General features: G+C 46.4%; 1 protein-coding gene across 1 annotated transcript; it reads left to right on the top strand.

Annotated features, from left to right (window-relative positions):
- Positions 1-7,912: 7,912 nt before the first annotated feature.
- ccdc167 (coiled-coil domain containing 167) lies at positions 7,913-10,167 on the top strand. The gene is made up of 4 exons (XM_066702887.1): positions 7,913-8,047; positions 8,676-8,770; positions 8,918-8,970; positions 9,142-10,167. Exons 1-4 carry the CDS (start codon positions 8,006-8,008, stop codon positions 9,243-9,245), a joined length of 294 nt encoding a protein of 97 aa, XP_066558984.1. The 5' UTR covers positions 7,913-8,005; the 3' UTR covers positions 9,246-10,167.
- The last annotated feature ends 2,852 nt before the right edge of the window (positions 10,168-13,019 follow it).

The raw sequence follows: 13,019 nt of genomic DNA, 5'->3' as shown, positions 1-13,019 counted from the left end.
AATATCGCTACAAGTCAGTCAAAACAGACAAGATCAAACAGGCAACACCGCAGTAGCAACTCGAGAGTATTTAAAAAAAACTTGCAACTAAACTTTAAAAAATGTGAGTTTTAAGAAATGTCTTAAAGTGAAAGGGAACACACTGAAACACATTATTTTTAGTATATTGTTGTGTTGTCTTGTTTAACAGGGCAGAATATCTCCATGGAATATTGTTGTTTAAGTTAGAGTTCAATTAATAAATTAAATGATTAATAATGTAATGGATGTTTGTTTTTATTAAGATGCATTGTCTTTTTCTAAACACATTTAGTTTATGTAATGTCAGCTGTCTATGTCAGAAATACACAAATTACTTAAATAGTGTTGTAAATAACCTAGTCCCATGTCGGCATGTCAAAATGCAAAAAATCAAGTATTTTAATTTTGGGACGGGTCAAGTTCAGTTTTGGACGATTGAAATTGCAATTTGGGACGGTACCGGGATAGTGAGGAAAAAAGTTAGTTGCAAGCCCTGTGCGTGTCAGCATGGTGATGTGCTGGGTGAAGGAGAGCGCAGGATCGAGGGTGACTCCTAAATTTTAAGCAGAAGAAGGAGAGAATGTGGACGTAGGAGGAGAGCGGAAACTTCAGAGAACTTCGGAGATTACGGTGGAAGGTGACAGAGGGAGTGGGTGGAGTGGGGAGAGAGGGGAGGGAAAGGGAGAAGGAGATTAAGTAGTGGTCTGAGATGTCCATGGATGTCACAGAGAGTGTCGAAGGGGAGCAGCCTCTAGAGAAGATGAGGTCTAGCTGGCGGCCTGCCCTGTGAGGGGGGAGGAGATGGGGAGAGAGAAGTTAAAGGAGTGAATGAGAGGAAGAAATCTGGCACAGTGGGAGCGGTTGGAGAGGTGGATGCTGAAGTCTCCCAGGAGGAGACGAGGGGAGGGAGCAGAGAAGAAAGTCGAGTTCATCCAGGAAGGAGGTGAGTGGACCAGGTGGACGGTAGAGAAATAGAAGGAAGAGGTGAGAGGGAGAGGTGATTTCCACTGCATGGAATTCAAAGCTGTGGATCGTGATAGCGGAGAGAGAGGGGGACAGAGAAGAGGACAGAAGGGGAGAGCAGGAGCCCTGTTCTTCCTCCCCACCCCGGTAAGATGAGGGGAGTGGGACAGGACAAATAGAGAAGATAGGGCAGCAGGGGTGGTTGAGTTGTCCGGGGAGATCCATGTCTCGGTGAGAGTGGGGAAATCCAGAGAGTGGTGGGAGGTGAAGGCAGAGATGAAGTTGGCCTTGTTGGAAGCCGAGTGGCAGTTCCACAGGCCAACAGAGAGTGGAGTATAGTTGAGGGAGGAGGAGGGGAGAGGCAGAGAGATGAAGTTGGAGGGATTAGGGAAGCAAAGAAGACAGAGAGAGCAGGACAGGAATAGGAGATATCGTCATGGCTCCTTGGTGTTGCTGTGCGGCGTCTCCTCACAGTCTTCTCCTCGCTGGAGTCCCGCAGCTTGAGTCCCTGCCCTTTGGAGATGGGGCCCTTTGGAAAGGGGACACTGAAGGCTGCTGGCACTGACTGCTGACACAGAGGTCCAGGGGGCTGTTAAATACTCCTCCTGTAACTAATTAGGACAGTGCACACCTGTGTTGCGTTGAATGACACAAGACTGTCAGGATGGCAATCCCTCCCACGCAGGACTGCTAATAGCACAATTAATGGCCGCTTTATATTTGAATACAGACAAAGACCGAGCTGTACACACGCAGTTACACTGAACAATAGTTCCTAGTAACGCTAAATAAATGCTAAATAATAACAGCCTACAATGTAGCCGCTTCTGAATTACAGAAAGTGCATGTCGAGTGTGCTACGTAAGTTGCTAAATAACTAACAAACAGTCGCTGCTCTTACTACAATAGAGGTGCAAGACATATAATTATTAACTAAACAAGTAACCATGTAAACAATCAATGTAACTCTTAACTAAACTAACAAACACGTGAGAAAAAGCAATACTTAACTGTGGTGAGTATAGGCGACTCTTCAGCTGGCTTGCCCGAGTGTCCAGTGGCAACGACAGCAACACACCGGCTAATTTAAACTATATTTAGACAATAAACTCACAAGGCTGTCAGGATGGCACTCCCTCCCATGCAGGACTGCTAATAACACAATTAATGGCCGCTTTATATCTGAATATAGACAAAGACCATGCCGGACACATGCAGTTACACAGGATCGGGGCCACAGACCCACTGAGAAAATCAACATAATACACAGTTGGCTAGTCACAAGAGTAGCCAAACTGAACACAACAGTATATACAGCGTGGCAGCAGGCGTTCATGCAGGATCATCCTCGCTCAACTGACCAGAACAGAGCAGACAGCTCCAGAGTGCTGTTAAATTTACAACTTACAACTATATACACCATGGGGTGCAGGAGCCTGCTCATGCGCCACATGCGGAACATCAGAGCGGTGGCCGCTTGCTCCACTAGCACAGCTAGGAGCGAGGCCACACCAGCTCTATAATGTCATCACAAATTAACTATGTACATTTAGGGGCACAGGAAACTTTTTATGCGCTCTCCGCACAACCACAGGAGCGGTGGCCAGTACTAGCATAGCTAGGAATAAGGCCACACCAGATCTATTGTGTCACGACAAACAAACTATATACATCACGGGATGCAGGAGCTGGCTCTTGCGCTACACACAGAACACAGGAGCAGTTGATGTCTGCCAAAAAGCACAGCTAATGCAGGCCAACTGCAGCTCTTACCATGTGAATAAATTAACTACGTACACAGCGGGGCACTGGAGAAGCTCAAAATGCCCTGCGCTGGATAACAACAGCAGCAGTCCCCTGCTCCACGGCGTAATGCAGCCAGAGTGGGCCACAGACCTGCTGACCAAGGAATTATATACACAGCGAGGCAGCGAGAACAGCTCGAGCGCCAACAGCTGGAAACAGCAGTAGTGACGCTCCAGTCTACTAATCAAGGACGGAGCCACAGACCTGCTGTTTACACAATACATACACATAGTGCAGTACAGGCCAGACGCATGCAACACTGCAACACAATGTAACAATGAACAAACTATACTACGATCCAATGCGATGGCCCTGTGTGCGCGCTCCATAGGACACAAAAAGTCTGTCACCAGCGGGACATTGAATAATGCGTGTTAGCCTATTTTAATTTTTTTGCTTTGTATTTTTTTCTCACTATAAATCTTTCTAATTACCACTATTATTATTATTATTATTATTATTATTATTATGTCTTATTATTAAGTCACGTTTGTTTACTTTGCTTTTTCCCACTTCACGTCACTGATATGCATTAGTTTTATTCAGGATTGATTGGATTTAAATACACATATGGCTAATCACGCATTCACGAGAGCACCCGCTTATTCGCCAGGTTATACGAGCGTCAATAATTGACGATGAGGAGCACCTGAAAGGCGAGAGGTGAAAAGCTCCCAGGTTTGGAGCTGGGGAGGGGAGATTGCAGAGCGAAACTGAGCGGGAGAGCGGGAACGACCGCTGTAACGACCGTTGTAACGACCGCTGTAACGACCGCTGTAACGCTGACCAGAGTATCCAGGGAAAGGACTGCATGCAGGTTTCTTTTTTTTTTTAACGATAGTAGTGTTTTACCGAATACGAACCTGTGGACATTGCTATTTTTACATTTTTATGTTTCCACTGGCATCCCCTGTTTTTAGTATTTTTTGAAGATCTTTTATTTTTCAATTTTACTTTTACCTTTGTGGATCTATTTGGTGGACTTATTAGTATTGTTTAGCCACAAATTAACTATTTAAAGTACAAGGCATTTGGGTTTTTAGTTATCTTTTAAATGACAGTTTTTATTTCCTTTTAATTTGGCCATTTTATTCTTGGGACTGTACATGGACACTGGTTTCTTTGGATCATCAACACCGGAGGATTGCAGAAGCTGGATATGTTTGTCCCGCCCCTCTTTTTACTTTGTTAGGACACGTGGACTATTGCCTGCCCCATTCCAGCTCCTGGTGCTGCCTGAAGAGACCAACAGTCCCTGCAAGAACTTTAATTTTATTTTTTTGTTTTATCTTTTATTTGTGTTTTTAGTTTAAAGACGTCTGTCTGATTTTGATGCATATTTTTGTAATAAATTTGATTAATGGTACTGTCCTGTGTGTTCCTGGCTTGTGAACCCCCAATTTAAAGATCCCAAATCAAAGGGAGAGTTAAGAGGTAGTTTGTGTAGACCAGACATATTTGGGGAATTGACCACCTCTCAGCGGGTCCTAGCGCCTGTGGATAATGGCTAGGTGTGTAGTCGTGCTTGCATACTAGTTTGTGGAGTGGAGTAACTTCCACACAGTGACATGTCCTTACTGCATTACAAATGGTACCTGAGGGCCCGCACGGGGCAGAGCAGGTGAAGCTGACTCTTTTGCTCTGAAGAGAAGGGAAAAGGATGGAAAGCCATCAACTCAATAGGCCTGTTGACATGGAATGGAGATGGCACTTTCGGGAGGAACGCAGGGTTAGGCCGTAGCGTGACCCTGGAGACATCTTCCGCAAAACGGACACATGATGGGTGTACAGACGTGATGTGATTGCCAGCTTCAGCTCACCTGAGTTCAGTGGCTCAGGTGGGGCTTGGGAAAGTGTGTCCAGCACTACATCAAGGCGCCATGCGGGCAATGAAGGGGTGCGAGGAGGCTGTAGCCATTGAGCTCCCTTCAGAAACTGCACATCCAGAAAATGAGACCTAGGGGGCTCGCCATCGATCCGAACATGACATGTGGAGATGGCCGCCAGATACACTTTGAGCATGGACAGGGACTTGCCCTGGTCCAACAGCTCCTGTAGAAATTGTAATATGACCTCAATAGGGCAAGTGACTGGGTCATGACCTCTAGGTGATAAACGTCCACCAGCAGAAGGAGTATTGCAACCTTGTAGAGGGAGCTCTCACCAACTGGATAGTGGCTACTACCGCATCTGACAGACCCCAGGCCATCAAGCAATCCCACTTGGGGACCAAGCCCAAAGCTGGAGCAGGCCCGGGTTGGGGAGCCTGCCCTGCACCTGGGACAAGAAGTCAGCTCATAGTGGGAGCTGCCAGGGCTCTCCGTTCAGGAGGGAGGTCAGGTCTGTGAACCAGAATCTGCAAGACCACCAAGGCGCTATCAGCAGAACTATCACTTGTTCTCGTCTGATCTTCTCCAGGACCACCGGGAGAAGGGAGAATGGTGAGAATTAATATAGGAGACAGCATGTCCATGTGTGAGCTAGTGCATCGCTCCCTAGGGTTCCTGGTTGGTCTCAGAGAGAGAACCATAGTGGGCAGTGGGTGGACACTGTCGAGGCGAAGAGATCCACTTCTGCTCTGTGGCAGACTGGGCCCTGGGGCACACTGAGGGTTAAATTGTGAGGGCTCGTCCACCAATGGAGTGCCTTCCAACACGCTGGAGTGATTATGACTTTGCATGCACGGTCGCGGCAAGGATGCGTCCGGAGAGACCTGAACCACCACTGCAGCGGCCTCAATTGTAGGAAGCCGAGGGATGCAGTCGCTAGGAGGCCCAGCAGCCTGTAGCAAAAGGACACCCTGTCGCGGTCTCTCAGCCAGAAGAGGGAGAGACGTGCGTATGGAAGCAACTCTCTCATTGCGAGCATGGCAACGGAATTGAGGCGCAGTCTAAGGAACTGTGCTAGCTGAGTTGGCGTCAGGTGGCTCTTCTCTCGATTGACAGGGAGGCCCAATTCTGTGAGACAGCCGAGAATCAGGTTCGTGTGGCTCTGAACCTGCTCCCTCGTGTGAGAACAGACCAGCCAGTCATCTAGATCAGTGGTACGCCAGACAACCGTGTAATTTATTGTGTTCACAGAAAAAATGATAATTAAAAAATAATTATTGTGTGGGCCTTCAGCACCCAGAAACGCACCTCCCCCCGCATGGACCGTACTTTGTCTGCACCCAGAACTGCACATCGCTAACACAACCCCCCCCCCACCCCCGGCACAACACACATCTTCAGACATTGGCGGAGGTTGGAAGAAGGTGCCTGGGCTGTGGCCTGTGAGCCGCGGTCAGGGGGTGGTCCCAGGCTGCCTGCATTGCTGGGCTGAGAATCGGGCGGTCCTCCTCCCAGGTCGCTTGTCTGCAGTCCCCATTCGGGGATGGAGCAGACAGACTCCCCTCTGACTCCAGCGGCGCGGTGTGGGCTGGCGATGTAGCATCATAGTGCGGAGGGGATGGGACCTGTTGTGCTGCTGCAGCCTGCGCGGCCAGGAGAGCCCAAAGCCCTGTTCAAAGCAAGGATGGCCTCATTGCGCTGCCTGTCCATAGAGCCGGACCTCTGGCACCGATGCCCTGGCTGGGAGGGGGGCAGTGACAGCGCACACCTGGGGTGCGGCAGGCAGGACAGGCACGGATGCCGCGGAGGAAGCAGCTGCCATGGCAGGTGCAGTCGCAGCAGAGGGTGCAGCAGTGAGCACAGCAGGATAAACTGGCAAGGGGGGCGCAGCAGTCTCTGAGACTGCATGCCTGGAGGAGGAGACAGAGGGGCTCGGAGAGAGGTGGAGATCCAGGGCTCCGGAGCCCCCGCTGTTACTTGCCGGAGTGGGCACCAAGATTATTTTTATTTTTCAAGTCCATTGCTGCTTGATATCTGGTATGTCAAATTGCAGTGTTTTTTTGTAAATAAACTATGCAATTTATGTAACACACAAATGCTATCTTATTTCTTTGGTGCTTGAGCTTTATTTTCTGAAAATATTTTGGATGTTCAACATTTATAGACCCAGATTAAATATTCATGAAAACAGAGTGACCCAAGTCTCTCCGGTATGTGAGTACAGTGTGTGTGTGTGTGTGTGTGTGTGTGAGAAAGAAATTGAGCTGCAGTTCCGATGTAGAGACACTGACTATTCATAGTATGTTCGAGTATAGTATGAGTTCTAGTGAAGTAACCCTTTTGGACCACACTGTCTGCCACATTGAACAACTCCGGGTTAAGTGAATTATCACTTCTACCACTAATCAGCAAGAATAGGATTCATTCATGCTCCTTAAATTACCTGATTAGGGTTACACACTAATTTTCTGTCATGGTCTATGGACCCTCTGAAGTAGCCTTGGCCACCCCTTGGCCACCCCATGTATAAAACTCTAGTTCTGCCACTGATCGACGAACACGGCAGCAGTTGCAGCGGCATCCTGCAATGAACCGTGCCTCCAGGCATGCCGAAGTGTGACCTAAAACTGAGGCCTGCACACACAGACAAGGAGCAAAGCAGAGCTCAATCCTAGCAAGCTGAGAGAGCAAGATCTACTACAGCCACAGCTGCGGGCTGTAGTGCGGGCACAAGCTGGTGTAGGAGCACCTCGCGAGGGCGAGATCTCTTACAACACACCGAGCCTTAGGCTGGGCAGCCGGGCCTCAGATTTTACTGCCGCTGTCTGTACTGTACTGCACTATATTATTGCACTTTTGTAATGTGCTTATATGTTCTGCTAATAAGTAAATAAATAAATATAATAATAAATCACACCTAGGAACAACTGGAAGGATCTAAGGGAAGAGCTTTTCTAAAATAATTGTTCCATGCTACTTTTAAGTTTATGTATCGTTTGATGTACCACAGTATTATTGTACAACCCAGACAGAATAATACATATTTCATTACCGAAAGAAGAGACCTTGTTAGGGCTGGTAGAACCTGTAATTTTGTATAGATAAGTGAAAACACTTGGTCTCTATAACAGTTAGGAAATGTGTCACTGCAATGGGAACAGATACATGGGGTGCTACAGGACTACACAGACATGGATCGTAATCTATTCTAGATCTGTGGTTGACAGCGTCACACTCCTCCCAATCACAGCCACGCCGAAGCTTCCGCCCCTCACAAAGATGGCGCCACTCACACGGCATGCTGGGAAACGACAGCGCGGAAGCGGTTGTCCTCCCTCCCGGATTTCTGACTGTTTCTCAACCAGCAGCTGGAGGCAGTGAGTAGCATGGCGAAAGGAAAAAGGGAAACAACCAGTATCGCTACAGAGGTCAGTCAGGCTGTGCTAGTAATGTGGAGATTCCCTGCAGGTATCTCAGTTACAGTCCAGTACGGAGAGTCCCTAGAGCAGCTACGCCAGCGCAGGATTTCCACCGCTGTTAATGCTTAGAAACTATAGTCTATAGTCTATAATCTATAGTCGAGCCCAGTTGATTGCGATTGCCTGGTAACTATAAATATGATTACAGCTGAGCTTGCCACACGTATCATTAATATAGGCGGGCTGCGGCTGAACTGGGGGGTCTGTCTGTGTGCAGCAACACCGCTGACGGGGGCTGCTACACACCTCACCCGTCTCACTATCTAGACACACTCATGCGTCACTTTAACTAAAATATCATCTGAAGGGAGTGATTAGGATTTGAGTGTAATCGTGCCCGGGTGCACTGCTATGTCTGCACACTGAGTAACAGTAGCACACAGTTGTCCAGTGTGGGTATTAAGCAGTTATGCCTGGTGTACAGTACTGCTATGATAAGTCATTGATCACTGTGTACAGCGCGAAGACTTCGGCTCTCAAGATTGCATGTTTTACTGGAAACAGCTGTCCACTGCTTACACAACTTTAAACACAACATGCACATCCCTGAAAGTCCCTATCCTCTCTCTGGTGGCAGATTGACCGAGTGGAGGAGCGGCGCTCTCTGTGCCAGGACAGTCTGGAGAGAGCCCAGTACAGACAGCGGCGGGAGGACGTCTCCGAGCAGGACAGGTCAGTCCAACACAGGTCTAATAGAGTCTCTATAATGCCAGAGCAGTCACACTATTATGTGTTCATTGTTGTGCAGATAAGTTGGTACACAGAGAGTATGGCCCTGTGCATTGAATGTGCTGAACACTGTTCTCTCCCCTCACTCAGACAGGCACTGGAGGAAGAGGTGACCATTTTGACTGATAGACTCTCAAAATATGGTAATTAAGTGTCTGTCAAGTGTTCAACAGATCTGTCTGTGTGCATGCCCGAGTCTGTCTGATAGGAGCTGGCGTGTACGCGGTGTCTGTCAGGGGTGGAGCTGGCATGTGGGAATATGTGTACTGGGCACTTGCTGTGTTTTAGTGCTGTAACCTGCTGTGTCTCCTCAGACCAGGAGCTGGCAGTTCTGCGGGGGGAGAACAGAAGGAACATGCTGCTGTCTGTAGCTCTGCTGACCTTCAGCGCACTCATCTACTACGCCCTGCTGTACTGAGCCCTGACCTCTGACCTGCTGACCATCTTAATCCACTGTGTACTCTGTGGCCCGGCCCAGCCCCACCAAGCCAAGCGTCCAGACACCAGAGCTGGGCTTCGGAGAGATGCTGCCTAATAGTCCCCCTCCCAGGGCTGTCTGCCTTCAGTTAAAGGACTCCGTCAGTCAGACTTGAATTCCTGTGTCACAGCTCCATGTGCCTTCATTGTGATGTTATTAGTACAGTGGTGAACAGCTCCAGCCCTGGGTCATCTGGATTTGTGGTTCCTCTGCATTTGGCACTGTTAAATTATATGTAGTGGCTGAGGTACCGGTCAGTGCCCAGTGCTTTCCACTGCAGGTCTTTCATACACTCTTCTCCTTAATGATAATATGATAAAACCAATTATCCATTAATAAATACAAGGATATGGCTGTCCGAGAGCATTTACACTGTTCATTGGGCATCCAGAGGGGGTAACATTGCTTCACTAAAACTGGGGGCAGTCAGGTGGCCGACACTGTCAGTCCTGCTCATTGCAGGTCTTTGGTACAGCTGTCTGCTTCATTGTTATACAATTAATAACCTAATGAAAGAGATAATGGGCTGGGTGGACCAAACCCCGGCAATGGAATAGGACAGAGCTGTGATGGACATCCCTGGTTCTGGAGGGCCACAGTCCTGCTTGTTGGTTTTTGAAAGACCCCATCTGGAGACAATGTAGAATGTATTGTTTTGCTAGGAGATTAGGTGTCCCTGAACTGTGCTGTACTGTGGCCCCCATGGACCAGGTCTGCCCCCTCTTGTGGTGGATCTGCTTTGTCTGATTCTGATCTGTGTCGTGAGCAGATCCCACATGACCAAAGACAGTCTACTGATCCTGCACATATTTGTGATTAAATAAATGTTTTGTAAAATGACAGAATAAATATTTTTCAGCTGGTTGTTGCTTCTGTCTCGTTCAGTCAATAAGAGCTTCATGGCATCCTCGCCTCACATGCCGTAGTGAAAGACAAAATTACTGCTGGAAATTTCTTCTCTGATAGCCTTCAGATGATCTCTAATTGAGATAATCTTATGGTACTCCCATTAAATAACCAACATTAAAAATACTAATAATTAATTCATGGGAACTGCATATTTAAAGATTTTTGTGTTTTTAATTCATAACATTTCCTGCAGATGGCGATAGAATCCCACAGAGAGTGCGGGTTGCATTGTGTGGCCAACTGGTGGGTGTTTGTTTATTTGTTTAGGTTGTCCAAACTGGTGATATTCATCCAACAGCTATTATGTGACATTCTGCTGCATGTATTACCAAGTACAATATATTAAAAACTGCACATTAAATATCAAAGAACAGATTATTCTGGCCAGTAGTTGTATATTGAAAAAATGTGAAATATGATCATTAATGGCTATACTTTTTACTCATATTCATGGGTTGTGCATCATATTAAGTAATTTGAGGTCTTCAGTGATAGTCTTCACCCTGTTTACTGACTGGACACATTGGATGTTTATTTAGGGGGGGAAGGGGCATGGGGACACAATTAAAACTAATGTTATCAAGTCAGCTGATATATTTCATTGCAGCTAATTTGTAAATAAATACAGTGGGGGAAAAAAGTATTTGATCCCCTGCTGATTTTGTATGTTTGCCCACTGACAAAGAAATGATCAGTCTATAATTTTAATGGTAGGTGTATTTTAACAGTGAGAGACAGAATAACAACAAAAAAATCCAGAAAAAACACATTTCAAAAAAGTTATAAATTGATTTGCATGTTAATGAGGGAAATAAGTATTTGACCCCTTCGACTTAGTACTTGGTGGCAAAACCCTTGTTGGCAATCACAGAGGTCAGACGTTTCTTGAAGTTGGCCACCAGGTTTGCACACATCTCAGGAGGGATTTTGTCCCACTCCTCTTTGCAGATCCTCTCCAAGTCATTAAGGTTTCGAGGCTGACGTTTGACAACTCGAACCTTCAGCTCCCTCCACAGATTTTCTATGGGATTAAGGTCTGGAGACTGGCTAGGCCACTCCAGGACCTTAATGTGCTTCTTCTTGAGCCACTCCTTTGTTGCCTTGGCTGTGTGTTTTGGGTCATTGTCATGCTGGAATACCCATCCACGACCCATTTTCAATGCCCTGGCTGAGGGAAGGAGGTTCTCACCCAAGATTTGACGGTACATGGCCTCGTCCATCGTCCCTTTGATGCGGTGCAGTTGTCCTGTCCCCTTAGCAGAAAAACACCCCCAAAGCATAATGTTTCCACCTCCATGTTTGACGGTGGGGATGGTGTTCTTGGGGTCATTCCTCCTCCTCCAAACACGGCGAGTTGAGTTGATCCAAAGAGCTTGATTTTGGTCTCATCTGACCACAACACTTTCACCCAGTTCTCCTCTGAATCATTCAGATGTTGACAAACTTCAGACGGGCCTGTACATGTGCTTTCTTGAGCAGGGGGACCTTGCGGGCGCTGCAGGATTTCAGTCCTTCACGGCGTAGTGTGTTACCAATTGTTTTCTTGGTGACTATGGTCCCAGCTGCCTTGAGATCATTAACAAGATCCTCCCGTGTAGTTCTTGGCTGACTCCTCACCGTTCTCATGATCATTGAAACTCCACGAGGTGAGATCTTGCATGGAGCCCCAGACCGAGGGAGACTGACAGTTACTTTGTGTTTCTTCCATTTGCGAATAATCGCACCAACTGTTGTCACCTTCTCACCAAGCTGCTTGGTGATGGTCTTGTAGCCCATTCCAGCCTTGTGTAGGTCTACAATCTTGTCCCTGACATCCTTGGACAGCTCTTTGGTCTTGGCCATGGTGGAGAGTTTGGAATCTGATTGATTGATTGCTTCTGTGGACAGGTGTCTTTTATACAGGTAACCAGCTGAGATTAGGAGCACTCCCTTTAAGAGAGTGCTCCTAATCTCAGCTCGTTACCTGTATAAAAGACACCTGGGAGCCAGAAATCTTGCTGATTGATAGGGGATCAAATACTTATTTCCCTCATTAACATGCAAATCAATTTATAACTTTTTTGAAATGTGTTTTTCTGGATTTTTTTGTTGTTATTCTGTCTCTCACTGTTAAAATACACCTACCATTAAAATTATAGACTGATCATTTCTTTGTCAGTGGGCAAACGTACAAAATCAGCAGGGGATCAAATACTTTTTCCCCTCACTGTAAATACATAAATCTTGTTAAAGTACATTTTATTGATTTGTTTGTCCTTGAAAGATTATTACCTTGGTACACATATATCATTCAATTTCAGATCTGAAACCTTTGGCTTTGAAGGAAGACTGAATATTACTATTATTAGCAGATGTAGGAGTAAGCTACACATATGCAAGTCACAAGTCCCCCCTTTCCAAACCGTTTAAGTGCTTTCAGAACAAAACGGAACACATTTATAGAAACCAACAAAATATTGTAGATGAAAGAGCATTTTGGATATAATAGGGATAATTAATGACCGTGTAAATAAAGGTACTTAGAATATCTCCAAGCACTTCGGAGAAAACATGCAGAATGTCCAGTTATGTTATTTTATTTTGTCCATATCTGGCATAAATCCCAACTATGATACATAGCATATTAAGCATATTTTATTCATGTAATTATTTATTGTTCATTTTGGCCATTTAAGTACATTACAAACCCATAAAAGGTCAAATACATGCCAAGTCATCCATCCCAAGACCAAGTCGAGTCCCAAGCCAAAAATCATCTAGTCACACTGCGACAATAGTCAGCTATTTGCGACAAGTCAAGTGATC

The sequence above is a fragment of the Amia ocellicauda genome, chromosome 1 (genome assembly GCF_036373705.1).
Source record: "Amia ocellicauda isolate fAmiCal2 chromosome 1, fAmiCal2.hap1, whole genome shotgun sequence".
Lineage (NCBI taxonomy): Eukaryota > Metazoa > Chordata > Actinopteri > Amiiformes > Amiidae > Amia > Amia ocellicauda.
This window is presented reverse-complemented; position numbering and strand designations above follow the sequence as displayed.

Coding starts and splice junctions, on each gene's coding strand:
- ccdc167 (XM_066702887.1), top strand. CDS start 8,006: ATGGCGAAAGGAAAAAGGGAAACAACCAGTATCGCTACAGAG. Junction 8,048..8,675: donor CAACCAGTATCGCTACAGAG/GTCAGTCAGGCT, acceptor CTCTGGTGGCAG/ATTGACCGAGTGGAGGAGCG. Junction 8,771..8,917: donor GACGTCTCCGAGCAGGACAG/GTCAGTCCAACA, acceptor CCCCTCACTCAG/ACAGGCACTGGAGGAAGAGG.